The following is a 25957-nucleotide window of genomic DNA, read 5'->3' on the forward strand; positions in this document are numbered from 1 at the left end:
TCTCTCTCTTTCTCCTTCTCTCTCTTCTTCTCCTACTCCCTCTCCCCCTCCCTCTTCTTCTCCATTTCCCTCTCCTTTTTCTCCGTCTCCCTTTCCTCCTTCTTCCTCTCCCTTTCCTTCTCCCTCTCTCCCTCCTTCTCTCTACCTTCTTTTTCTACCTCTTCCTCTACCTCTATATCTACCTCTACTCTACCTCTCCTCCTTTTTTCTTATTGCCAGATTACTGCCAGAGCTTGTGGTTGTGCTAGGGATTGATCATGGGAGCTTTGGTGCCTCAGTCATGAAAACATTTTGCATACACTGTCCTCTCTCCCTAGTAAAAATTTTCTTCAAAATAAGTGCATGGTATTTATTGCTGCATAATATTAACACTGTAGTGTGAGAATAACTTCTTTGAAGACAGTTATTATTTTGGTGTTGGAGAAAATCAACTGTATTTTGTTGGCATATATGTTATGTGGCTACTACTTCTGGTAGTATGGTTGGCATATATGTTATGTGGCTACTACTTCTGGTGAAGTTAAATAGGGACTTTCTTGGGGTTACTAGGAAGAACAGTTGTCCCAAATGTTAGGTGGATTCCCAGGGCAGGTGTTGCTCATATTGGGTGCATTCCAAATGAGCTATACTAAATGGTAAGCAGATTAAAGGAGTGAATTTAGGGAAAGAGAGGTAAATTTCATTGAAGTGTTCACCATTATATATGATTTTATTTTGTGGCTGTTTTGCTCAAAGTATTCTTTTACATAAAGTTTATCTTAGCTAAGTAAATACTTAACCAGTGGCCACCTATAAATAATTTTCTAAAGCAGAAATATTTATTTTTGGAGTAGGATATCTGAACAAAGACAAACTAAAGAAAGGAAATGGACCAACATGTATTCAGGGAATATACAGGATTTGTATGTTTGCACATATACACACACAAAGAGACTTAACACACTTGTACCTAATCCAGTATCTCAGTATAGAATCAAGTTTTGTGGTAAAAGAAGTATTATATTTTCTATTATTGTCACCTTCTTAAGTCTCTCCTTTTTTTTTAAAGAGAAGTTCTTTTAAATTTTTTTGCCTTATTTTATTTTTCTTATATTTGATAGGACAGAGAGACATTGAGAAGGGAGTGTGAGATAGAGGGAGAATGAAAGAGAGACACACCTACAGCCCCACTTCACCACTTATAAAGATTCTGCTTGCAAGTGAGGACCAGGAACTTGGCTGAAGCCTGGGTCCTTTTGCTAGGTAATATGTGTGTTCAACCAAGTGCCCCACTGCTTGGCCCCCACACCTTCTCTCTCTCTCTCTGTCTCTCTCTCCCAGAGCACTACTTAGCTCTGGTTTATAGTGGTGTGGGAAATTGAACCTGGGATTTTGGAGCCTCAGGCATGAGAGTCTCTTTTGCATAACCATTATGCTGTCTCCCCCTTAAGTCTCATTAGTTTTGTTTTCTCTCCTTAATTTTTATAACTCTTTATATTTTTTCCACATTTTTATTCTTTCACAGTGAACGATATTGAATTCTGAGCAAATTATAATTGTAATTTTTATGTACATAAATCAAGCACATGACCTGGAATGGCTGTTAATTATATATAAAACCAACTAATTGAATTAGACTATAGCTGACACTGGCATTGCATATGTATTGCTTAATAGTTATGTTCTAACATACACATAAGACCAGAATTATCCTAATTATATACCATTAAAATCTCAAAGTTGTCCCTGTCAAGGAGAATTATCAGAATATTCTCCATCTCAAGGCTTGATTTAATTTTGTTTGAGTTACTGATATAACTTTGATCAGGCTAGAACAAATGTAAAAAGAGCATCGAATCTGGCCTGGATTCATCTGCTAGCTCTGCCAGTGGCTTATTTCAGGCAAATTACTTCCCCTGTTAGGACATTTGTGCCTCATCTCTCAAATACAGAAGTTGAATTAAATAATCTCCAGTGTCCTTTCTACTTATACTAACTATTCTAAATAAGTTTATTATCCGGGAGCCAGATGGTAGCGCAACAGGTTCATGTGGTGCAAAGCTCAAGGACCAGCGTAAAGGTCCCGGTTTGAGCCCCCGGCTCCCCACATGCAGGGGAGTCGCTTCACAAGCGGTGAAGCAGGTCTATTTTTCTCTCCCCCTCTCTGTCTTCCCCTCCTCTCTCCATTTCTCTCTGTCCTATTCAACAATGATGACATCAATAACTACAACAATAAAAAGAAAAAAAAACAAGGGCAACAAAAGAGAATAAATATTAAAAAATAGTAAATTTACTATCCAAAGAAATTTAAATTTTAGGGGGCTGGGCGGTTGCACACCTGGCTAAGCACACATAGTACTAAGTGCAAAGACCTATTCCTGACGAAAGGATTCGGGTTCGAGCCCCTGCTCCCCACCTACTGGGGGGATGCTTCACAGTGGTGAAACATAGATCTGCAGGTGTCTGTCTTTCTCTTTTCCTCTCTACCCCATCTCTCTCAATTCTCTCTGCCCTATGCAATAAAATGGAAAAAATGGCCACTAGGTGTAGTGGATTCGTAGTACAGGAACCAAGCCCCATCAATAACCCTGGAGGCAAAAAAAAAAATTATATGGATTTTTTAAAATATGCAGTGTCTCTAGGGAGTAATCTTCTTAGAAATTATATTATTGTTCAAATATTATTCATAAATAACTAACAGTTTAAGGTAAAGACCATATGGAAAATGTAAACATGACAACTTTTTAAGTTAATCACATAAGTATTAATATGTGCTTTCTTCATGTGGTAGAATTCTGATGGTATGATTTAAGAAACACTTAAATCATTATTTTCTTCACACTTATTTTGGTTGGCTTTAATCTCTCAATAAGAATGTAGAGACATAATATTTGACTTTGTAGTTAAAGTATTTACTATTAACTTATATGTGAAATAAAGTTACATTTTATATTTTTGAATGACTAGAGTTTCTTAATCTAAAGTTTCCAAAACTTTTTTCTACAGCAATCTTTCCCAAAGAAATTTCCCATGTCACAATCAGTGCCTCATATTTATACTCAAGTCAAAGAATTTATTTCTGCCAGTCTTAAATTTTCAGAATCATTGCATCGGAGGTAAGTTTACTGACAAGAAGTCTATCTTTATTGCAGCTATTTTATAAAATTCTAATAATGCTCTTGTGCATTAATTATTTAACAAATTAATCATCTCATTAATTATCTCACTAGAGACTTACAACATACATATTTTAATGACATTTGAGGTTAAGCTTCTGTAAATTTCATATAGGTTTTTCGCTTTAATTATGTAAACCTATAAAACACATGATTGGGATAGGAAATCCTTTGTATTTAGCATCCACATTTAACAGCAATGAACATTTTGGATATTTTTTTTGCTAAAATATTTAAAAATATGTTTCATGAATAGTGATATTTTGCTATTAAGAAATTCTGTACAAGTTTCTAAAAACAATAAGAACATTTTCATTATTGGACCACAAAAGATAAAACTGACACTATTCTAAATCATCAAACTATTAATCCATATAAATATTTTCTTTATTGTCCTCAAAATGTCCAAGTAATGTCCACACCTTCGATGTTAACACTCCTTAGGTATTGTCTGTTTTTACCAGTATATCCTATTATGTATGGCACTGGCTTGTCAGAATGCTGTGATTATTAATTATTTTGTGTATTTTTCCCCTTTTATTGCTCTTGTTTTACTGTTATTGTAGTTATTGTTGTTGTTATTGATGTCATTGTTGTTGGATAGGACAGATAGAGGAGGGAAAGACAGAGAAGGGGAAAGATAGACACCTGAAGACCTGCTTCACCGCCTGTGAAGCAACTCCCCTGTAGGTGGGGAGCCGGGGCTCGAACCGGGTATTTTGTGTATTCTTAGGCTTGAAGAGAGGATTCAGACAAATTAATAGAAAAGTAAATAAAGCTCTGGGAAGTTGATACCATACTCAGTAATGGAAGTAGTATAGTAACCGACTTGATTTTATATACAAAAGAATACCATTTGCATGATGTAATAAAAAGGAATACCCTGGTGCACTTGGTTGAGTGCACAGGTTACCATGAGCAAGAATCCGGGTTCAAGCCCACCAATGTGCCTTGGAGCTCTGCCTCCCCAGAGCCCTTCCCTACTGGTAAAGAGAGAGGCAGGCTGGGAATATGGATCGACCTGTCAACGCCCATGTTCAATGGGGAAGCAATTACAGAAGCCAGACCTTCCACCTTCTGCATCCCACAATGATCTTGGGTCCATACTCCCAGAGGGTTAAAGAATAAGAAAGCTGGGAGTCGGGCATAGCACAGTGGGTTAAGCACAGGTGGCACAAAGTGCAAGGACCGGCGTAAGGATCCCCGTTCCAGCCCCCGGATCCCCACCTGAAGGGGAGTTGTTGAACAGTCATGGACCTAAAGGCTGGAATAGTGCAGATGAAGTGTTGGGGGGTACTCCATTTTGTAGATAGCTAGTAGGCATATTTTAGTTATATTTCAAAGGGCCTGTGGCTATACTAGTTTTTGTTTGTTTGTTTTTTGCCTGAGCCTGAAATCTGATATGCAGGTGGATCCAAGTTATTGTCTGGGGAGATGATGTCATGGCTGGGAAAAGGACCAGAAAGCTGGATCAGGGAAGAGAGTAGCTCCCTAATATGGGAAAGGGGTATAAATATTGTTGACTATAAACCCCATCAATTTGATGTGATCTGGGGCCCATAATTAGCTTAGGAGCCTGTGTGACCTCTGCATCCCTGTAGATCTGAGCTCACATTCTGTGGTCATGAGTAGGAACATTCCATGCTGCCCCAGTATTGACCCATCTTCCTCAGGTGTAGCATAGAGTATATTGCCCAGCCTCTCTTTGGAGGATGGAACATTCTCTACCATTGTTGATCCAAGTTGAGGACAAGGTTCTATGGGGGCCCACAAACGGGTCTATTTTATTGTTCCTGATAGAAATGACTGGTAACAATGGAGAGAAGGATTTATTGGAGTTCTAGGCCCATCAGGTCTGTTTGGGAATCTCAGGACTCCCCGATTAGGGCCTCACTTAATCTGTTTAAAGTACAGTTTTCTCATCTGTAAAATGACCGAAATAGTTAATAGTGTGGTTGCTAAAGTTAAATCAGACAATACACGTGTGTAAAACAGTATGGTGCCTGGCACATGGTATGTCCATGTATGGAAGATGATAGGATACTACAATATTAGACCTGTACATGAGTGTGAATTATCTGCATTTTATTTTATGGCATTGGGGAGCTGTTAGAAAAATTTTAACCGGGAGTTGGGAGGTAGCCCAGCGGGTTAAGTGCAGGTGGCGCAAAGCGGAAGGACCAGTGTAAGAATCCCGGTTTGAGCCCCCGGCTCCCCACCTGCAAGGGGATCGCTTCACAAATGGTGAAGCAGGTCTGCAGGTGTCTATCTTTCTCTCCCCCTCTGTCTTCCCCTCCTCTCTCCATTTCTCTCTGTCCTATCTAACAACAACGACATCAGTAACAACAATAACTACAACAACAAGGGCAACAAAAGGGAAAATAAATAAATAAAAATTAAAAAAAAATTTTTTAACCAAGGAGTAGTATGACTAGAGTTATATTTCAAAAAATACAATGTGATTTTAATGAGGATGAAAAATAAAATTTTTAAAAATGGTTGTATTGAGTAATTGAAGTCATGATGAAGAGGAAGGAACATAAGCATGAAGTATTTAATAGCCTGAAGGTAGAATAATGATGAATAATTACATAATGAAGTTAAGGGATTGAGAATAATTTGACTTTAGTGTGAACTTGAATTTGTTAATATTCACTTATGTGGAGATTCTGATTATAGTTAGGCATCTTTGGAAACAATGATACATGCATTCATCTATTGTGAGGTAAATATAGACAAGTAGATGGCAGAAATGAATCCCTCTTAAACAGTTATCTTACAGCTTGGTATAGGTGGAATAAAATTATATTTGAGAATTACTCTTGAATTTGTAGTCCTGCACACTGGCCCCTGTTCTCTCTTCATTCTTGTCTATTAGATTATTTATTGTGCATTTGTATGGATTGTTGTTGTTGTTGTTATACTCACATATAGTCAGTAATTATTGTCACTTATTCTTCTTCAAAAACATGAGCAAAAAAGGCATGATGCTACAATGTAACAGGAAAAGGGACTTTCAGAAATGGAATGGAACTGGAAATGTTTTTGTAGTAAAATTCGACATCTAGAAGGAGATAGAGGTCGCATTGGAGCCTCTCTCTGGTGGTCTGCAGCAGTCTCCCATTTTCCTCAAGTGTCACATTTGGCTACCATTTCCAGAGAACTTGGAAACTTTTCAGTCTTTTTCAATTAAATTCCGAGACACTAGCCCCTTTGCCATTCTGATGTTAATTTACTGCACCTTTGGTGGTTTCGAATTGCCTTTACCAGCCCCCTCATCTTTTTCTTTAAGTGTAGATTATTTTGACTTTTTTTTTATAAAGATGGCAGTATATATAGTTTTCATGTACTATCTAGAACTCTAATCTAAACATTGATTCTCTGAACACAGTACTGATGTCTAATTTATTAAATTGTTAAACTGCAAAAATATATATAAATTCAGGATTTTCTGATTAACTTTTATCTACAGAGGAAAGAATGGATCTTTGTAGTTGTTGTTAAGAGATTTTTTTTTTACTACACTTAAAACATTAACAACAAAGTCATTAATCATAGTCTATGTATGCCCTAATGTCTCCTTAGCATCTATAATGCTTTAAAAAAAAATTCGGGGGTCGGGCGGTGGCACAGTGGGTTTAGGCGCATGTGGCACAAAGCTCAAGGACCTGCGTGAGTTTCCCGGTTCAAGCCCCCGGCTCCCCACCTGCAGGGGAGTCGCTTCGCAGGCGGTGAACCAGGTCTGCAGGTGTCTTTCTCTCCCCCTCTCTGTTGTCCCCTTCTCTCTCCATTTCTTTCTGCCCTATCCAACAACGAACATCAACAATGGCAATAATAATAACCACAAGGAGGCTACAACAACAAGGGCAACAAAAGGGGGACAAATGGCCTTCAGGAGCAGTGGATTCATGGTGCAGGCACCGAGCTCAGCAATAACCCTGGAGGAAAAAAAAAATTTAGGGAGTTGGGCGGTTGCAGTGGGTTAAGCGCACGTGGCACAAAGCGCAAGGACCGGCGTAAGGATACGGGTTCGAGCCCCTGGCTCCCCACCTGCAGGGGAATCGCTTCACAAGCAGTGAAGCAGGTCTGCAGGTGTCGATCTTTCTCTCCCCCTCTCTGTCTTTCTCTCCTCTCTCCATTTTTCTGTCCTGTTCAACAACAACGACATTAATAATAACTACAACAATAAGACAAGGGCAACAAAAGGGAATCAATAATAAAAATAAATACTAAAAAAATTCAGTGGAAATGGAAGTTAGTCATATTAAAATTAATTTTAGTGGTAACTATATGTAGGAAGATTACACATTAATTTGAATTTCAAAAGCGATTCTAGCCATAGTTGTGTAAGAAGTCTTTGAGAGTGACTGTCCCACAATGGTCATAATTTAAGGATCATATTGGATGGGGGAAGAATAGCATAAGGGTTATGCAAACAAATGTCATGCCTAAAGCTCTGAGATCCCAGGTTCAATTCCCCATACCACCATAAACCAGAGCTTAGCAGTGCTCTGGTGAGGGGAAAAAAAAAAAGAGCATTATTTCCTATATTAAATACTTTTTGGCTTTATTTTAAGCGTTGATTGAATACATTTAAAATATGGCATAAGTGAATATTTTAATTGATTGAAAATATTCCTTTGTGAAATTAATTTGAACTTTGTGATTTAATAAATATGTATGATTGTATTCAGTATACTTAAAGGTACAAAGAAAGAAAGCTAGTAAGTTGTGATACATGATTTAGCTGTACCCTTAGGGAAAATTTAGTAATACGGACCTATGTTTTTATTTTTCAGTTCAACAGAAATAGATGATATGCTTAGAAAATCAACAAATCTGCTGCTGACCAGAACTTTGAGTACTTGTTTATTGAACCTTATTAGAAAACCTCATATTGGTTTGACAGAGGTAGGTTATAGAGGTTTCCATAGCTAAAATCTTCATCAGTTGAAACAGTTTTTGCAAATTAAATTATTACTGAATCAGTTGTATCTTGTAATGCTATATAATTTTGCAGCTAATAGAACTGCTGGAAGTGATTATGGAAATAACAATATTTTTTAAAAATAGATGACTTAGCATTCAACAGGCTGTATTTTGTGTTTTATAGCTAGTGCAGATCATCATAAATACAACACACTTAGAACAAGCTTGTAAATACCTTGAAGACTTTATAACTAATATTACAAATATCTCTCAAGAAACTGTTCATACCACACGGCTTTATGGACTTTCTACTTTTAAGGTATGTAAAATTTTGACCAAAGCTTTTTTTTTTCCTCAATCACTACAAACAGACATTAAAAAAAAAAAACAAAGATAATTATTTTTCTAAATCAGGTTACTGGATAAAATAATGATCTACAAGGCAGTTGCTGTCATGTGAGTACAGTTTCTTATCTCCCAATGGTAGATGTCTGTTTACCACAACCATTTCCAACCATCTTCCTCCACCATCATGAACTGGGTTGCTCACTGCTCCACCTGCCCCAGTCCTTCCTCAATCCTTCTTGCCTCCCTGCTTAGGCTTCCTTGGCTCTGCTGCACTAGTTCACAGCTAGTCGGTTCTACCCATTGTTTCCCCCGTTAATGGCAATTCTTATTATATACATGATTCCATAACATTCCTGTCAGTCGATAATCACAGTCAATAGTTGTCAACAATGAATGAGTATCTGTTCCTTTTTGGGCATTTCTAAAAATATCTTAGTAAAAAAGTCATTTTGTTCATTAAAATATATTTTGTTCATGCTTTAAAGACTTAAAGTTGTACTAAATTGCTGTGACTGAATTTTCACTAATGTCTCACATTCAGTAATTTCATATGTATTACATTGTGTATGTTTGAAAATTAAAAGATAAGACAAATTAGATAAATGTAAGATTTGCTTTACATCCTTTATTTGCTATAATGTGAAGGAAAGTAAATACTATCTTATTACATGCTTCTGAAGTCATATTTATTTAGGATGGAAATATTTCTGTATAAGGTACATGAAAGATTAATTCATTCCTCTAAGCAAAATGGAAGTCTTAACAATTACACATATTTGCTTTATTTTGTTATTTCCAGTGGTTTGAATCTGTATGGAATAGACATTGACATAGTCTAGTAGAAATCTTTTTTATTAAATGTTTTGTTAAAATAATATAAATTATCACTGATCCTTATCTGTAAAATAATGGCTTGATGGTTCTGCATAACACTTCATGCCTGAGGCTCTGATGTCCCAGGTTCAGTCCCCAGCACCACTGTAAAACAGAGCTGAATAAATAAATAAAATTTTCTTAAAAGAATTCTCATCTTCCTACACTTGCTTTATCATACTCAATTTATCTCTTAAAATTTATAATATAATCACTTGTATTTTTTAAAATTTATTTATAAAAAGGAAACTGACAAAACCATAGGATAAGAGGGGTACAACTCCACACAGTTACCACCACCAGAACTCTGTATCTCATCCCCTCCCCTAATAGCTTTCCTATTCTTTATCCCTCTGGGAGTATGGACCCAAGGTCATTGTGGGATGCAGAAGGTGGAAGGTCTGGCTTCTGTAATTGCTTCCCCACTGAACATGGGCATTGACAGGTTGATCCATACTCCCAGCCTGCTTCTCTCTTTCCCTAGTGGGGTGGGGTTCCAGGGAATCGGAGCTCTAGGACATATTGGTGGGGTTGTTTGTCCAGGGAAGTCTGGTTGGCATCATGTAACCTGGTGGCTGAAAAGAGAGTTAACATATAAAGCCAAACAAGTTGTTGGCTAATCATGCCACTAAAATATGCCTACTAGCTATCTACAGAATAGAGATCCCACCCCCAACTCTTCATCTGCACGACTCCAGCCTTTAGGTTCATGATTAGCCAACAACTTGTTTGGCTTTATATGTTAATCACTTGTATTTTTTGGGGGGGGGGGAATAGTTTTGTTTGTTTTTGAGGTAACCTTAGTTTACAAGACTATGTTTTAGAACTACGCTCTGTCACCTCTTCAAAATGTAATACTATGCCTCCTTTCTACCAAAGTCTATTTGGACCTCATCTTTCCTTCAGTCCACTTCTCTGTCTCTAATCCCCCTTGATAATCTCAGTTCTGCAGTTTGAGACCAAAGGCTGTCTTCATTTGATTTTGCTTCTTATCCTGTGTTGGTTTCTTTACTGAGTCTATATGAGAGAGCATTTAATATCTTTATTTTATATAGATCCCTTTAGTAGTTCTGACAGGACTTAGTGAATTACATTTCTATTGTTTACATGACAAATTCCTGATCACTCCTTTAAACCTAACTGATAATCTAGTTGGGTAGAGCATTCAAATCTGTGTTATACTTTAGAGTTTCTGTTGAGAAATTTTTTGATAGTCTTGTGGGAGTTTCCCTAGGTGACTCTTTGCTTTCCTCCTATGTTTCTATTTCTTTTATTTATTTATTTATTTATTTTATTTATTCCCTTTGTTGCCCTTGTTGTTTTATTGTTGTAGTTATTATTTTTGTCATTGTTGGATAGGACAGAGAGAAATGGAGAGAGGAGGGGAAGACAGAGAGGAGGAGAGAAAGACAGACACCTGCAGACCTGCTTCACTGCCTGTGAAGCGATTCCCCTGCAGGTGGGGAACCGGGGCTCGAACTGGGATCCTTATGCCGGTCCTTGTGCTTTGCGCCACCTGCGCTTAACCCGCTGTGCTACAGCCCGACTCCCCTATGTTTCTATTTCTATTTTAACATTTTATTTTATTTCATTGCCGCCAGGTCATTGCTGGGGCTCAGTGCCTACATGATGAATCCACCATTCCTGGGAGACATATTTTTCCTTTTTTTTTTTTCTTTCTTTTATTTGACAGATAAGAGAGAAACTGAGAGGAGAGAATGTAGAAAGGGAAAGAGACAGAGAGATACCTGCAGCACTGCTTCACAACTTGTGACGCTTCCCCCCTGCAGGTGAGGACCAGGGACTTAAACCCAGATACTTATGCATGGAAACATGTGTTTTACCAGGTGTACAACTGTCCATCCCCTTGCTGTTTTTAATATTCTTCTTTTAAATTAAAAAAAATATTTACTGTTGGATAGAGACAGAGAAATTGAGAGGAGTGGGAGATAGAGAAGGAAAGAGACAGAGAGACACACACAGGTGGGTTTCCCTCACAGGTGGGGTTCAGGGGCTTGAACCTGGATCTTTAAGTACTGTAATGTGTGCACTTAATCAGGTGTGCCACCACCTCACCCTTTAATATTCTTTATCTTTGATCTTTGCCATTTAAAATTTTTTGTGCCCTTAAAACCTGAAGACAGAGGACAATATGGGGCATCTGGAGCAATAGGGGAGAAGCAGTGATCTGAGCAAGAGGGAAATTTTGCCATGGATATTCATTCCTGGTTGTTCTTCTTCGCCGTCTTCAATTTTTTTTTGCCTCCAGGGTTAGTGCCATGGCTCGGTGCCTGCACCACGAATCTATTGCTCCTGGAGACCATTTTTTCCCTTTTGTTGCCCTTGTTGTTTTATCATTGTTGTGGTTATTATTATTGTTGTTGCTGTTGCTGTTGTTGGACAGGACTGAGAGAAGTAGTGAGAGGAGAGGAAGACAGGGGGGAGAGAAAAATAGACACCTGCAGACCTGCTTCACCTCCTATGAAGCGACTCTCCTGCAGGCGGGGAACTGGGGGCTCTTACAGGGATCCACGTAACCCGCTGCACTACTGCCCAACTCCCCCACCGTCTCCAATTTAAGTCACTAAAATCCCTTTTCCAGCCAATTAGAAAAATAAACAATAAATTATTATATGCCTTGCTGACCTTGGGTTTGATTTTTTCCCCCCCTTTATTTGGGCTCTTAGAGTTTCCTGAATGTCAGTTCAATGTGCTCCCTTCTCTCCTGATTAAAGTTGTGTATCTTATGGGCCTTTTCCTAGTTGTAATTTATTGTCAAATGGAGCAACTCTTTGCGTCTGGTGAGTTTATCTCTCTGTGCCTTTGCTGCCCTTGAATTTTTGACTCTTGCTGCTGAAGCTTGCCTGAAATTCAAGCCTGTTTCCATGAGGGATTTCCCACATATTCTCTGGTTTTGCTATTATTGCAGACATTAAGTAAAACAGACCTACCTATTGTTAAAACTCAGTATATGCTTATTCAGAAGTAAATCATCTAATGTTAATTGTTCGTCGGATTTTGAAAGTATAAAGTCCACAAACAACCCTTGCTTCCTAAACTTACCTGCTTAGTCCCCCAGTCTTGTGTCCATCTGATGATATGTAGTCACCCTCATATGTAAAACTCAGTGTGGATATGATTTGAGTCAGTGGGTTGAAAAATACGTCATTAAAACTGAGAAGTTGAAGAAAGTAGGCATTCACTGACTCGTTACACTCTACAAATTAAGTACATATACTCTGGAGTTATATTGCTCTGTTCACTGAGTTCTTTCTGTGTTTTGTTTATTAGCCCTTTATGTGAAGTATGTTACATAAAGATCTCCCATTGTGGAGGGTGTCTTTTTGTTTTTGTTTTCTTTGTTGTTGGGCTTGGGTCTTTGAAGACATTTCTGAAGCATAGATTGTGAAGTGTTCTGCCAGTGTTTTCATTTATGTATTTGATAGTTTCTGTTTTAATGTCCATTTCTTTGATCTGCTTGGACTTGACTTTTGTGAATGGTGATATGTGGTGGTTCAATTTCCTTTGTTTCCACATTTCAATTCAACTTTCCCAACACTACATTGAAAAGACTACATTTAATGTAGATTTATTGTATGTGGGTTCAACTAGCTTGAGAAATTTGCCATCTGTCCCTATCTTTTAAACGTTTTGATCATAAAAGGATGTTGGATCTTGTGAAAGGGTTTTTCTATATCTGTTGAAATAATCATGTGGTTCTTGGCTTTACTTTTTTCTACTGTGGTGGATCACATTTATTGACTTACCTATAATGAATCAGCCTTGTATCCTTGAGACAAAACCTAATTGGTTATGGTGCACAGTATTAATCTACTACTGTGTTGATTAGCCAACTTCATTCAGAGAGAGAGAGAGAGAGAGAACAAGAACAGAAGAGATTCCACAGTACTAGCTCTTCCCTGGTGTCTTGGCATACATATGTCGTGCTGTGCTACAGCCTGGCCTGCTCACATGGCAAGACAGTGCAAAACAGTAAGTTGTTTCTTGTTTCCAAGAGAGAATATTTAGAAGTGACAGCTGGCCCATTCTTCTAGTATTTCCTTAAGTTTTAGTTACTTACTTGAAACCCCAGTTGTCACCACAGTTGATTGTTCTTTGTTAGGAATAGGGAAACCAAACTCAAGCCTATACAATAACAGAGCAGAGCAACCTTGCTGGATTTTTTTTTTTTTTTTCCTTCATATAGAACTCAGGGATTTTTTTTGGTGATTTTCCTGAGAACAAGAATGGTTTCAAGATTAGTATATCTGAAGGTCAAATATTCTTCAGTTCTACCTTCAGTTTATTTCAATAGAAATCTGCTTTAAACTGGGGGTTAGGGGGCTGTTAAATCACCATTAACTTGACTGTTAATGAATTACTGAGTGAGTGAGATCAGGGAGAGATGACTGAAGTACAGTCTTGATTACAGACATTAACATAAAATGTTTAGTTGACCTATTAGCCTACTTCTTTTAAGTCCCATGGCCCTATAAAATGTATTTCTTGTTAGCTGCTTATTGGTTTTGGAAATAATCACTTAAATGATCCTCTTATCTTTACCATCACTTGTTTCCCCTCCAAAAAGCTCTTATGTACATACAGTGTTTGATTTGTAATGCTTTTTACTTCACGAAGTACTATTTAGGCTATCTTATTAATCTTCCACTTTTCTAAGTCTTCATGTAATAGAAAAGAAGTAGAATAAGTTCCTATTCTCAATCAGCATCTTGGTTTTATTTTATTTAATGTCATCTCCTACTGAGAGCTGTTGGAAGCTAAAATAAGGTGTTTCCTAACTGAAAGTATCTACATAAGAATAGAGGAGGTGGGGGCCAGGCAGTGGTGCATTCAATTAAGCACACATATCACCTTGTGCAGTGATCCGTGTTCCCAACTGCAGGGAGAAGGCTTCATGATGAGTGGTGAAGTGTCAGTGTCTCTCTCTCTTCCTCTCTATCTCCCCTTCTCATTCTCTCTCTGTCCTGTCAAATAAAAATAAAATTAAAAAAGGAAAAATGTCTTCTAGGAGCAGTGAATTTGTATGGATTTGTAGTGCTGGTACTGAGTCTCACCAATAGCCTTCTGGCAATTAAGAAAATAATAATAAAAAAGGGGAGAAATAAGAATACTTTCTCTGGGGCTGGGGAGATAGCATAATGGTTATACAAAATACTTTCATGCCTGAGGCTCAGAGGCCTGCGGCACCACCATAAACCAGAGCTGAGCAGTACACTGGTCTCTCTATCTTATTAAAAAATAAAATATAAAAAAACTTTCTTTGGTAGGCAAAAATTGTTTGGCAGAGAGTTACTTTATGGAATTTCTTCTTTTTTTTAATATTTTATTTTATTTATTTATTCCCTTTTGTTGCCCTTGTTGTTTTTTTATTGATGTAGTTATTATTGTTGTTGTCGTTGTTGGATAGGACAGAGAGAAATGGAGAGAGGAGGGGAAGACAGAGAGGAGGAGAGAAAGATAGACACCTGCAGACCTGCTTCACCGCCTGTGAAGCGACTCCCCTGCAGGTGGGGAGCCGGGGTTCGAACCGGGATCCTTATGCCGGTCCTTGTGCTTTGCGCCACCTGCGCTTAACCCGCTGCGCTACAGCCCGACTCCCCTATGGAATTTCTTATACCACTTGTGTAGCTGTTTATAATTTTTAGAGTCAATGGCATGTTCCGTGTGTTTTTGTCACTTGTCATCACCAGTGTCTCTTCTCATCTTGCCCTAGTAGGTCTTGCAATAGATTTAGGACACTTGAATAACATGAAATCCAAAATGGGAAAAATTTAAAAATCAAAAGTTTAATAAATATTTATCAAGCAAAACAGTAATTAGGTCAATTGTGTAAATGGAAGTACAGAAATTAGATGATTGGGATGTTACTTTACCAAAAACATAAAGGCAAACAGAAAGAAAGCTATGTCAGTTCTACATATAAAACAGAAAATCAACAAAATTTACAGACTGCCCCAGCCCCCGATGATGTATGAAAGTGCTCAGCTTTCTGCCGTTCTGTAATTTATCCTCCGTAATCAGTTAATTATATAGTGCCTCTTAGAAATCTGGTGGAAAGCAGAAATAGAACAAAAAAGAATCAGCTGAGTACTTCAGAAAGCTATTTATATCAGATGATCAGCAAACCTGGTGGCAAACAACCTAGATTACCTAAAAAATGGCAGCTGTAACTGCAAAGACCCTTGCCATAACTTGTTTTTTTTATATCCCTATAACAGATAATGCCCCTATAACAGATAAACTATAAACATATAAAACATATAAGCATGGACTGCATAATATATTGCAAATAGCTTAGTTTGGTGTTTGTAGAAGTGTTTGATTTGATTGTACAACATTTTTTTATTTTGAATAATTTGATGAGATTTATGTTCTATAATCATTGTGCCTGCTGTATTTATTCATGTTACCTGAAAACATTTGGATATTTGACTCAATTTGAGTCAAGGGTAGGATATTAGGGAAGGAAGTGTGTGAGGGGATGATATAAACACATTTATAAAAGCCAGATAGTTCAGGGATTCTGGGCCTAAAATACAGTGACCGCGAAGAACTGTAAATCCTTATTTATTAATTTTGTTTAATAAACACATTCATTTTAAGTTTGGTTTAAAATTTTTTCATTATCTTTATTTATTGGATAGAGACAGTCAGAAAGTCACCTTTGGTTTACATGTGTGTTTTGAACATTTTCTGGGGAATAACTTAATTTCTTCTAGAAGAATTGGATATCAAATCTTTTTCACTTAAATGTCTGCCTTCAGCTTCGTCTCTCATATGTGTCCTAGCTTTCTCTGTTAGTACCTCAGTTTGCCTTATCAGAGACACAAATTCATGATGGTACAGCCTAAGACTCAGCCTGTGTTATCTCTCAGTACCCCAGTAGACCAAATATGTTTGTGAACAGGGTTAGTTTTTATTATCAATTTATCTATCTGTCTTCTATTACCTAATCTGTCTATCATCTGTTACTGTAGCACTGCTCAGCTCTGGTTTATTGTGGTGCGGGGGAGTAAAGTTAGGACTTTGGAGCCTCATAAATGAGAATCCTTTGTATAACCATTATACTCTCTCTCCCTTCCCTGGGCAGAGTGATTTTCTAAAACATATTTGAGAATTGTTCCTAAAAGGAAGGGTGAGCGAAAAATTAGTTACACCATAGATGCTTACTAAAATTTTTAAATTTTACTGCTTAATTTTTATTCAAAACAAGAATACTTATGATTTAAGCAGTCTGGAGTGAAGTTCATGCATATGTGTATTTTATTTTGTTTATTTATTTATTTTGCCTCCAGGGTTATTGCTGGGGTCAGTGCCTATCACCACAAATCCACTGCTCCTGGAGGTTATTTTTTTCTGTTTTGTTGCCTTTTTTTTCTTAATGGTGTGATTGTTATTGTTGTTGTTATTGATGTCGTTGTTATTGGATAGGACAGAGAGAAAAGGAGAAAGGAGGGGAAGACAGAGAGGACAGAAAGACAGACACCTGCAGACCTGCTTCACTGCTTATAAAGCAGTCCCCGCTTGTGAAGCAGTCCCCATGCGCCACGTGTGCTTAACCCTCTTGGCTACCACCCGACTCTCTGAGGTTTAATTCTTTTTTTTTTTTAATTTTTTATTTAAGAAAGGATTAATGAACAAAAACATAAGGTAGGAGGGGTACAACTCCACACAATTCCCACCACCCAATCTCCATAACCCACCCCCTCCCATGATAGCTTTCCCATTCTCTAGCCCTCTGGGAGCATGGACCCAGGGTCATTGAGGGTTGCAGAAGGTAGAAGGTCTGGCTTCTGTAATTGCTTCCCCGCTGAACATGGGCGTTGACTGGTCGGTCCATACTCCCAGCCTGCCTCTCTCTTTCCCTAGTAGGGTGTGTCTCTGGGGAAGCAGAGCTCCAGGACACATTGGTGGGGTCTTCAATCCAGGGAAGCCTGGCCAGCATCCTGCTGGCATCTGGAACCTGGTGATTGAAAAGAGAGTTAACATATGAAGCCAAACAATTTGTTGAGCAATCATGGATCCCAAGCTTGGAATAGTGGAGAAGAAGTGTTAGGGAGGTTTAATTCTTTTTTTTTTTAATATTTTATTTATTTATTAATGAGAAAGATAGGAAGAGAGAGAAAGAACCAGACATCACTCTGGTACATGTGCTGCCAGGGATTGAACTCAAGACCTCATGCTTGAGAGTCCAATGTTTTATCAATGGCGCCATCTCCTGGACCACAGGGAGGTTTAATTCTTATACACAGGTATTTAAGTTCCTAAGTTGTGGTAGACACATTTCTGCCTCCAGGGGGCACTGTTTCTTTAAGAAGCATAGAAATAATCAATTGCTTTGTTTATAAACAGAATCTTTTACATTTTAATTTAAGAGCTAGTTGATATATTCTGGTGAGGTGATAAGAATTGAGAATATTCGCAAGGACCGGCGTCAGGACCCCGGTTGGAACCCCCGGCTCCCCACTTGCAGGGGAGTTGCTTCACAAGCGGTGAAGCAGGTCTGCAGGTGTCTATCTTTCGCTCCCCCTGTCTTCCTCTCCTCTCTCCATTTCTCTCTGTCCTGTCCAACTACAATGACATCAATAACAACAATAATAACTACAACAATAAAAAAAACAAGGGCAACAAAAGGGAAAATAAATTTTTTTTTTTAATTTTTAAAAAGAATTGAGAATATTTTGGTTTCAATACTAGAACTTTTTAAGACTTAAGTTCACACTATTTTTTTAGCAGTCTTTTACCAAGTAATTCAGTATATTTCTGTGTTCAAGTAAATGAAAAGTTACAATGAAAGCCTTGCTTTCTTTTCTTTCTCCTATCTCTTTTATTTTTACTTTTTCTCTCCCAACACTAGAGCTTCACCACTCCTGTTTAGCCTTGGTGGGGTAGGGTAGGGTCATGGGAGAGAAGAAAGGGAAAGACTCCACAGCACAAAAGGTGGGGGGGTCAGACTTGAACCTAGTTCATGCACAGATCAAAGCAGGTACACTATCTAGGTGAACTATCTTGCTGGCTTGTCCTGTCTGTCTGTGTATCATTTTTAAATTACTACCAGGGTTATCACTGGGTCTCAGCACCTGCTCCCAGTCAATATTCATCAGTTTTTGTTAAGTAAACACAGCATGAATTGCTGAAAGTTCTAAATTAACTTCCAGATTTCCTAAAAAGTTGATTTTGGATTTTTTTGTTTTGTTAGTTTTCCTGTTCCATTTATGGAAGAAAGTTTGGAGAACCTCATTCTGTTATTTTTGCCCCATTTCCAAATTTTTCTTCCCTTTCAATATCTTGTCTCATTTTATTTCTTTGTAACTCATGACTAGTAATTATTCCATGTCTTCTATTATAATCAGACTAAATTTCCCAAATGAGTCAGTAGATACGGCACTGGAGCACACCAGTCTTAGCAGTGGGCTCTTGTCTATCCACTGGTGTAAGAATTAACCGCAGAGACTGTCATACTAATATATAGAAATATTTTATTGATGCAAAAGAGACAATTAGTTGATAGCAACTGGATGAGAAAGTCCAAAAGGGCTACTCTGGCAGCTTGCGGAGGATTTTTAAATTACTGGTGATTTAATAATGATTAACAAGATTATAAGGTAACAGGTGTACAATTCTATGCAGTTCCTAACACCAGTTTTCCATGTCCCATCCCTTCCATTGGAAGCTTCCCTATTCTTTATCCCTCTGGGAATATGGACCAAATTCTTTATGGGGTGCAGAAGGTGGAAGATCTGGCTTCTGTAATAGTTTCTTCACTGAACATAAAGCTTGACAGATAAATCAATACCCCCCAGCTTGTCTCTATCTTTTCCTAGTGGGGTAACTTGCCCAGGATTTTAAGGGATAGAGTACAGGGCTGTCTTTCTGGTTTCTTTTAACCCAGTAATAGCTCATATCCTTATTTCTCAGGGCCAAAAATGTTTTCCTTGATAGCTTGTGTGTTCCTTTATCCATGACGATTCCTGAAGCAAGAGTCTCTGAGACATATAGTCTTTCCCACTCTCAACAGTGACTTATCAGTTCTGGATTCTTTCTGTAAGAAATGATTATAGAGACCCCTGGAGCAGGTTTGTTGGCAGTGGGGATCTCTCATGGAAAGAGGTGGTCTTCTGCATTCTTGATAGTTTCTGTTTTTCCACTTCTGTTTCTCCTTTGAGTCATCTTATAGCTGTGAAGACAATTCAGAATAAGTCATACAGCATATATATATATATATATATATATATATATATATATATATATACATACACATTCATATATATATATCATATAAAAACAAAAAGTTGAGTGAGTTTGGGGGAGGGGAAAAAGTGCAGTTAAAGGAAATATTTCCAGGCAAGAAAATGACAAAGTCAGATTTAAAAAAAAAGAAAGAGCTACTTCTGGAGGTGGGGCTACAGAGCAGCAGCAGGTGTGTTTTTCTCCTCTCCTCTCCCGGGTCATCTAAGAATACCAAAGGATACCACCTGGGACCACAACAAGACAGGACTAGAACAACCTCAGGAACCCAACAAATCACTGGTGAGTGCAAACACATGTGGCTCTTGGACAGAGAGAGCCTAGGGAGAGATTAAGTGGCTGGTAACAGTCTGGCAATTTACCAGTTGAAACACCACCTCTAGTCTGTTTCACCAACAAAAAGATGGCTGAAGGACTCCCCTGAGACTCACCAAATGCAACTGTGAGTCTCCATTACTGCTGCCCTGATTCTGATCTGGGACAGTGGCAGGAGGCCCTGTGCTGGCTCCAGGGGACAGAGAACTAACCAGGAAACTCAGAAGAAGATCTATACCTCTGTGGCCTGGTGGTGGGGCTGTGAGAGTCTCTTTGCCATAACCACTGGATTATCTCTGCCCCACCCTGCTTTATCTCTTGGTCAGCAGTCAGTGATTAAGCTAAAAGCCTATTTATAGCTTAAAAGCCCTCAGGCTTCCATAGCCTACAGGGAAGAAAAAGAACAAAAGAGGCATTTAAGGCACTGTGCTCCACCTCAGGGATTAAAATAATATTGAAACAACTGTCAATTTCCACAACTGTGAACTCTTTAGTTACCTTGCTTAGACACAAGTCAATCCAGGCAGGAGTGATCAGGAATTTGAAAAGTACTGAGAGAGGGACCTCATAACATACTATATAAGAAAGTTAAACCAACAAACAGAACTATTGAAGAAATGAACCAGGACAAGAGTCCAGCTAAAAGGCCCCCAAAGGTTGAAGCACAAAATAATGAGATCAATATTCAAACACTAGTAAAGGAAATAATCACAGGAGTGAGTAAAGAGTTTGAAAGAATTGTCATCAGAAATTCAGAAAAAACCAATGAGACTCTGGAAGAAAACACTAATGATCTCAAGGTTATTAGAGAGCTGAAAGTTGAAATAGCTGAGCTAAGAACACAACTAGCTGAACAAGCTAAAACAGTATCAGAACAGGGTAACAAAATAGATGAACTCCAAAAAATAATAGAGGGGAAAGAGAATAGAATAAATGAGGCTAAAGACAGAATTAACAAGATCAAGGATGAATTAGAGATAACTTAAAAAGAAGTAAGAGATCTCAAAAAGAGATTAAGAGATTCTGAAAACAAGAACAGAGACCTATGAGATGATATCAAAAGAAATCATATGTGCATTATTGGCTTACCAGAGGAAGAAAGAGCGGGAGAGGAAGAAAGCATTCTACAGGACATAATAGCTAAGAACTTCTCTGGTTTAGACAACATAAAAGACATAAAGGTTCAAGAAGCCCAGAGGGTCCCAAACAGAATTAACTCAGACTTAAAGACACCAAAACAAATATTTAGAATGGAAAAGAATAAGGATAAGGAAAGGATCCTGAAGGCTTCAAGAGAAAAACAAAGAGTCACCTACAGAGGAAAACCCATAAGATTAGCAGCAGACTTCTCCACACAAATACTACAGGCCAGAAGAGAATGGCAAGATACCTGTCAAGTGCTCAATGAGAAAGGCTTTCAACTAAGACTACTGTATCCTGCTAGACTGTCATTCAGACTAGATGGAGGCATCAAAACCTTCTCAGACAAGCAATAGTTGAAGGAATCAAATATCACCAAGCCTGCCCTGAAAGAAGTTCTGAAAGGTCTTCTATAAACAGTAAGACCATCATAAATAGGCCATATATCAGAACACTCTAGAAATCTACAAGAATGGTGTTAAAATACCTTCAATCTTTGATATCAATAAATTTCAATGGCCTGAATTCACCTATTAAAAGGCACAGAGTAGGAAGATGGATCAGAAAAAACAAACAAACAATATAATGTCTGCGGGAAACCCACCTAACTCAACAAGACAAACACTGACTCAAAGTGAAAGGATGGAAAACTATCATACAAGCCAATGGCCCACAGAAAAGGGAAGGAACAGCTATTCTCATATCTGACATGATAGACTTTAAAATAAACAAAATTTTGAAAGATAGGGATGGACAATGCTCAGAGGATCAGTCAGTCAAGAGGACCTAACAATTATAAACATCTATGCACCCAGTGAGAAGCATCTAAATACATCAAACATCTACTGAAAGAGCTACAGCAATATATTAATAGCAACACAGTCATAGTAGGGGACTTTAACACCTCACTCTCTCAACTTGACAGATCATCCAGGCAGAAAATCAATAAAGAAATGAGGGAGTTAAATGAGGAGGTAGATAAACTAGAACTGTTGGACACTTTCAGAGTCATTCACCCCAAGAAACTGCAATACACATTCTACTCAAGTCCACATGGGTCATTCTCAAGCATATACCATATGCTAGGCTACAAAGACAGCAAATTCAAGAGCATTGACATCATCCTCAGCATCTTCTCAGACCACAGTGGAATTAAACAAACACTTAACAATCAACAAAAGATTAGTAATACTCCCAAAATGTGGAAGCTCAATAGTACACTACTTAACAACTACTGGGTCAAAGAGGAAATCAAGGAATAAATCAGAATGTTTTGAGAATTCAATGAAAATGAAGACAAAAGCTATCAAAATACTTGGGACACAGCTAAGGCAGTACTGAGAGGTAAGTTCATAGCCATACAAGCACACATTAGGAAACAAGCAAAAGCACAAATAAACAGCCTGATTGTGCATCTTAAAGACCTAGAAGAAGAACAAAGGAACCCTAAAGCAGCCAGAAGGACATAGATACCTAAAGTTAGGGTAGAAATCAATAACATTGAAAATAAGAAAACCATACAAAAGATCAACAAAAGTAAATGTTCTTTGAAACAGTGGACAAAATCGACAAACCTTTAGCCAGACTCACAAAACAAAAAAAGGAAAAAGCCCAAATAAATCGGATAGTAAATGAAAGAGGAGATATCACCACAGACACCAGAGAAATTCAACACATCTTGTGAGGCTTCTATGAACAACTATATGCCTCCAAGCTAGAGAACATGGAAGAAATGGATGATTTCCTAGATACCTATGAACTTCGAAAATTAAATAAAGAGGAACTCGATAGTATGAACAGGCCCATCACAGCTAACAAAATTGAAACAGTTATCAAAAACCTTCCCAAGAATAAAAGTCCTAGACCGCATGGTTGTACAAATGAATTCTACAAAACCTTTAAGGAAGAGTTAATACCTTTACTTTTAAAAGTCTTCCAGAAGATTGAAGACACAAGAATGCTCCCTTCCAGCTTCTATGAAGCCAACATTACTTTGATACAAAAAGCAGACGGATATAACCAAAAAAGAAAACTACAGACCAATATCTCTGATGAACATAGATGCGAAAATATCTAACAAAGTTCTAGCCAACCAGATACAGCAGTATATTTAAAAGATTGTTCATCATGACCAAGTGGGGTTTATTCCAGGGATGCAAGGTTGGTTTAATATATGTAAATCAATTAATGTGATCCACCAGATCAATAAAAGCAAGACCAAAAACCACATGTTCATATCAATAAATGCAGAGAAAGCCTTTGACAAAATACAACACCCCTTTATGATCAAAACACTACAAAAATGGGAATAGATGGAAAATCCCTGAAGATAGTGGAGTCTATATATAGCAAACCTACAACCAGCATCATACTCAGTTGTGAAAAACTGGAAGCATTTCCCCTCAGATCAGGTACTAGACAGGGATGCCCACTATCACCATTATTATTCAACATAGTGTTGGAAGTTCTTGCCATAGCAATCAGGCAGGAGCAAGGATTTAAAGGCATACAGATTGGAAGAGAAGAAGTCAAACTCTCCCTATTTGCACATGACATGATAGTATACATAGAAAAACCTAAGGAATCCAGCAAGAAGCTTTCGGAAATCATCAGGCATTACAGTAAGGTGTCAGGCTACAAAATTAACTTTCAAAAGTCAGTGTCATTCCTCTGTGCAAACACTAAGTTAGAAGAAGTTGAAATCCAGAAATCAATTCCTTTTACTATAGCAACAAAAATAATAAAATATCTAGGAATAAACCTAACCAAAGAAGTGAGACTTGTATACTGAAAGTTATGAGTCACACTCAAGAAAATTGAAAAAGACTCAAAGAAGTGGAAAGATATTCCATGTTCATGGGCTGGAAGAATTAACATCATCAAAATGAATATACTACCCAGAGCCATATACAAATTTAATGCTATCCCATCTAGATCCCAACCACATTTTTTTAGGAGAAGAGATCAAATGCTACAAATGTTTATCTGGAACCAGAAAAGACCTAGAATTGCCAAAACAATCTTGAGAAGAAAGAACAGAAATGGAGGCATCACACTCCCAGATCTCAAATTATATTATAGGGCCATTGTCATCAAAACTGTTTGGTGCTGGAACATGAATAGACACACTGACCAGTGGAATAGTATTGAGAGCCCGGAAATAAGCCCCCACACCTATAGACATCTAATCTTTGGCAAAGGTGCCTAGACTATTAAATGAGGAAAGCAGAGTCTCTTCAACAAATGGTGTTAGAAAAAAATGGCTTGAAACATGCAGAAGAATGAAACTGAACCACTATATTTCACCAAATAAAAAAGTGAATTACAAGTGGATCAAGGACTTGGATGTCAGACCAGAAACTATCAGATACTTACAGGAAAATATTGACAGAACTGTTTTCCACATAAATTTTAAAGACATCTTCAGTGAAACGAATCCAATTACAAAGAAGACTAAGGCAAGCATAAACCTATGGGACTACATCAAATTAAAAAGCTTCTTCACAGCAAAAGAAACCACTACCCAAACCAAGAGACCCCTCACAGAATGGGAGATCTTTACATGCCATACATCAGACAAGAGGCTAATAACCAGAATATATAAAGAGCTTGCCAAAGTCAACAACAAGAAAACAAATAACCCCATCCAAAAATGGGGAGAGGACATGGACAGAATATTCACCACAGAAGAGACCCAAAAGGTCGAGAAACACGAAAAAATGCTCCAAGTGTTTGTCAGAGAAATGCAAATCAAGACAACAGTGAGATACCACTTCACTCCTGTGAGAATGTCATATGTCAGAAAAGGTAACAGCAGTAAATGCTGGAGAGTTTGTGGGGTCAAAGGAACCCTTACTCCTTGCTAGTGGGAATGTAAATTGGTTCAAGCTCTGTGGAGAACAGTCTGGAGAACTCTCACAGGGCTAGAAGGGACCTACCCTATGATCCTGCAATTCTTCTCCTGGGGATATATCCTAAGAACCCAACACACCCATCCAAAAAGATCTGTGTACACATATGTTCTTAGCAGCACAATTTGTAATAGCCAAAACCTGGAAGCAACCCAGGTGTCCAACAACAGATGAGTGGCTGAGCAAGTTATGGTCTATATACACAATGGAATACTACTCAGCATCAAAAATGGTGACTTCACCATTTTCAGCCGATCTTGGATGGACCTTGAAAAATTCATGTTAAGTGAAATTAGTCAGAAACAGAAGGATGAATATGGGGTGATCTCACTCTCAGGCAGAAGTTGAAAAACAAGATCAGAAGAGAAAACACAAGTAGAACCTGAACTGGAATTGGCGTATTGCACCAAAGTAAAAGACTCTGGGGTGAGTGGATGGGGAGAATACAGGTCCAAAAAGGATGACTCAGGACCTAGTTGGTGTTGTGTTGTAATATGAAAAACTGAGAAATGTTATGTATGTACAAACTATTGTATTTACTGTTGAATGTAAAAAATTCTCCAATAAAGAAATTTTTAAAAAAAGAAAAAACTTAAACGTATTTTTATTATTGTCTATTCATGTAACCATTTTTTTTTTTTTTTGCTTGTCAGGATGCTCGACATACAGCAGAAGGAGAAATATATACTAAACTTAACCAAAAAATTGATGAGTTTGTACAGCTTGCTGATTATGACTGGACAATGTCTGAACCAGATGGAAGAGCTAGTGGTTATTTAATGGATCTTATTAATTTTTTGAGAAGCATCTTTCAAGTATTTACTCATTTGCCTGTAAGTATAAAATTTTTCAAAAATTATGTTAAAAGTTTACTAAGGTATACTTTACTTTGAGGTTTACTTGTTTAAAGAAATTTCCCTAACCTGAGTATTTCCTTTTCCATTACTATAAATTAATTTATGAAACATTCTAATTTAGCCAGTTGTCTAATTTATTATTTCAGGGAGTGGGTGATGG

At 37.7% G+C, this 25957-nt stretch overlaps 1 protein-coding gene across 4 annotated transcripts in view; it reads left to right on the plus strand.

Moving 5' to 3' along the window:
• The window catches only part of EXOC6 (exocyst complex component 6), a 208150-nt gene that overhangs the window by 99946 nt on the left and 82247 nt on the right, over window positions 1-25957 (plus strand). For all 4 annotated transcript variants that reach the window (XM_060191952.1, XM_007516793.3, XM_060191945.1 and 1 more), the window contains 4 exons: window positions 2986-3095; window positions 7955-8066; window positions 8269-8403; window positions 25594-25773. In XM_060191952.1, the coding sequence (XP_060047935.1) occupies window positions 2986-3095; window positions 7955-8066; window positions 8269-8403; window positions 25594-25773 (537 nt within the window). The remainder of the gene's footprint in view (window positions 1-2985; window positions 3096-7954; window positions 8067-8268; window positions 8404-25593; window positions 25774-25957) is intronic.

The sequence above is a fragment of the Erinaceus europaeus genome, chromosome 1, assembly GCF_950295315.1.
Source record: "Erinaceus europaeus chromosome 1, mEriEur2.1, whole genome shotgun sequence".
Classification (NCBI taxonomy): domain Eukaryota; kingdom Metazoa; phylum Chordata; class Mammalia; order Eulipotyphla; family Erinaceidae; genus Erinaceus; species Erinaceus europaeus.